Below are 1,357 nucleotides of genomic sequence, written 5' to 3' on the forward strand. Positions count from 1 at the left end.
ACTGATATTTAGATCATTTCATGTCAGTATCTGCTGTACTGTTATAAAGATCTCATTGATTTACATTACAAGCATCAGAATTCCATCAAACTGCATCAAATAGCATTTTCTTGCTCAATTGGAGGTGTTTTTCATCATATTCTCACTATATCATGCTTTATGAGCCTCTTATTTAATGTCAGACTTTACAGGTTTATACCTTAACACAGCTCAAACACACACACACACACACACCTTCTCAGACAGCAGCTGCCGTCTCTTCTTGATGATGTCACAGCGGATGGCGCTGCGCTCACGACTCATGCTTTCTTCTAAATTCTGTTTGACCCGCAGAATCTCCAAATGAACATCAGAACACTGTTGGGAGAAACCACACTCCCTATACACACACACACACACACACACACACACACAATAAATATCTGTTCTAAAAGAAAGAAAAATATGTATGGCGAGACACGAGCGATGAGAGTACAGTAATATTGTAGATCACATGAAGTTCAGAATTTACTATGCTGCAGTACAGCACAGCTAATGTGTGATGAAGTATGTAGTATGTGATGGTGTGGTATGTACCCCGCGGGAGTACCGCCGGACTCGCGGGACCCAACGCAACAGGGTGCGGCGCGGGACAACTCTTGATGGGCGGGTGCGGGTGGGAAGAGACTAGTGTGTGTGCAGGATGCGGGAGAATAAAATGATTCGCAGGACTCCCGCAAAATAGAAATATCTAAACATAAAATGTCTAACAACATATAAATTGTTATTTATCTGTTGCACAAAAGCAAAAAGAACAACTAATATTAAATGATTAACATGCGCAAGCATAGGCAGTTTCTATTTATAACACTGTTTAAAGCGTTTGCACAAATGTAGCCAATCAGACTCAGCTGTTGATTTCTGGAACGCAATGGCCAATCAGAGGCGATTAAGTTAGAATCCACTCACAGCAGTGCTGAAATTGTGTGCTCACGAATTCTCTCATTTTAACAAACAAAGTGAAGACATTGTGAAAGATTAATTTATCATATGTTTGTTGTGTTATAACAGAGCTTTATGAGATCGAGATGAACTGAGATGTCAGCTTTTAGTGATAATAAAGGGAGTGCTGTTTGCTGGCATTCTGTGGCATTGTAGTGTGTGTGATGGTGTGGTATGTAGTGCGTGTGTGATGGTGTGGTATGTAGTGCGTGTGTGATGGTGTGGTATGTAGTGTGTGTGATGGTGTGATATGTAGTGTGAGTGTGTGGTGGTGTGGTATGTAGTGTGCGTGTGTGATGGTGAGGTATGTAGTGCGTGTGATGGTGAGGTATGTAGTGCGTGTGTGATGGTGTGGTATGTAGTGTGTGTGATGGTG

The 1,357-nt window shown here is 41.7% G+C and overlaps 1 protein-coding gene across 1 annotated transcript in view; it reads right to left on the reverse strand.

Moving 5' to 3' along the window:
- The window catches only part of LOC107744002 (limbin), a 27,683-nt gene that overhangs the window by 8,889 nt on the left and 17,437 nt on the right, over positions 1-1,357 (reverse strand). The window contains exon 12 of the mRNA XM_016557462.1: positions 235-379. Coding sequence (XP_016412948.1) covers positions 235-379 — 145 coding nt within the window. The remainder of the gene's footprint in view (positions 1-234; positions 380-1,357) is intronic.

Source organism: Sinocyclocheilus rhinocerous, unplaced genomic scaffold (assembly GCF_001515625.1).
Source record: "Sinocyclocheilus rhinocerous isolate Xijiao unplaced genomic scaffold, SAMN03320098_v1.1 scaffold1519, whole genome shotgun sequence".
Taxonomy (NCBI): Eukaryota; Metazoa; Chordata; class Actinopteri; order Cypriniformes; family Cyprinidae; genus Sinocyclocheilus; species Sinocyclocheilus rhinocerous.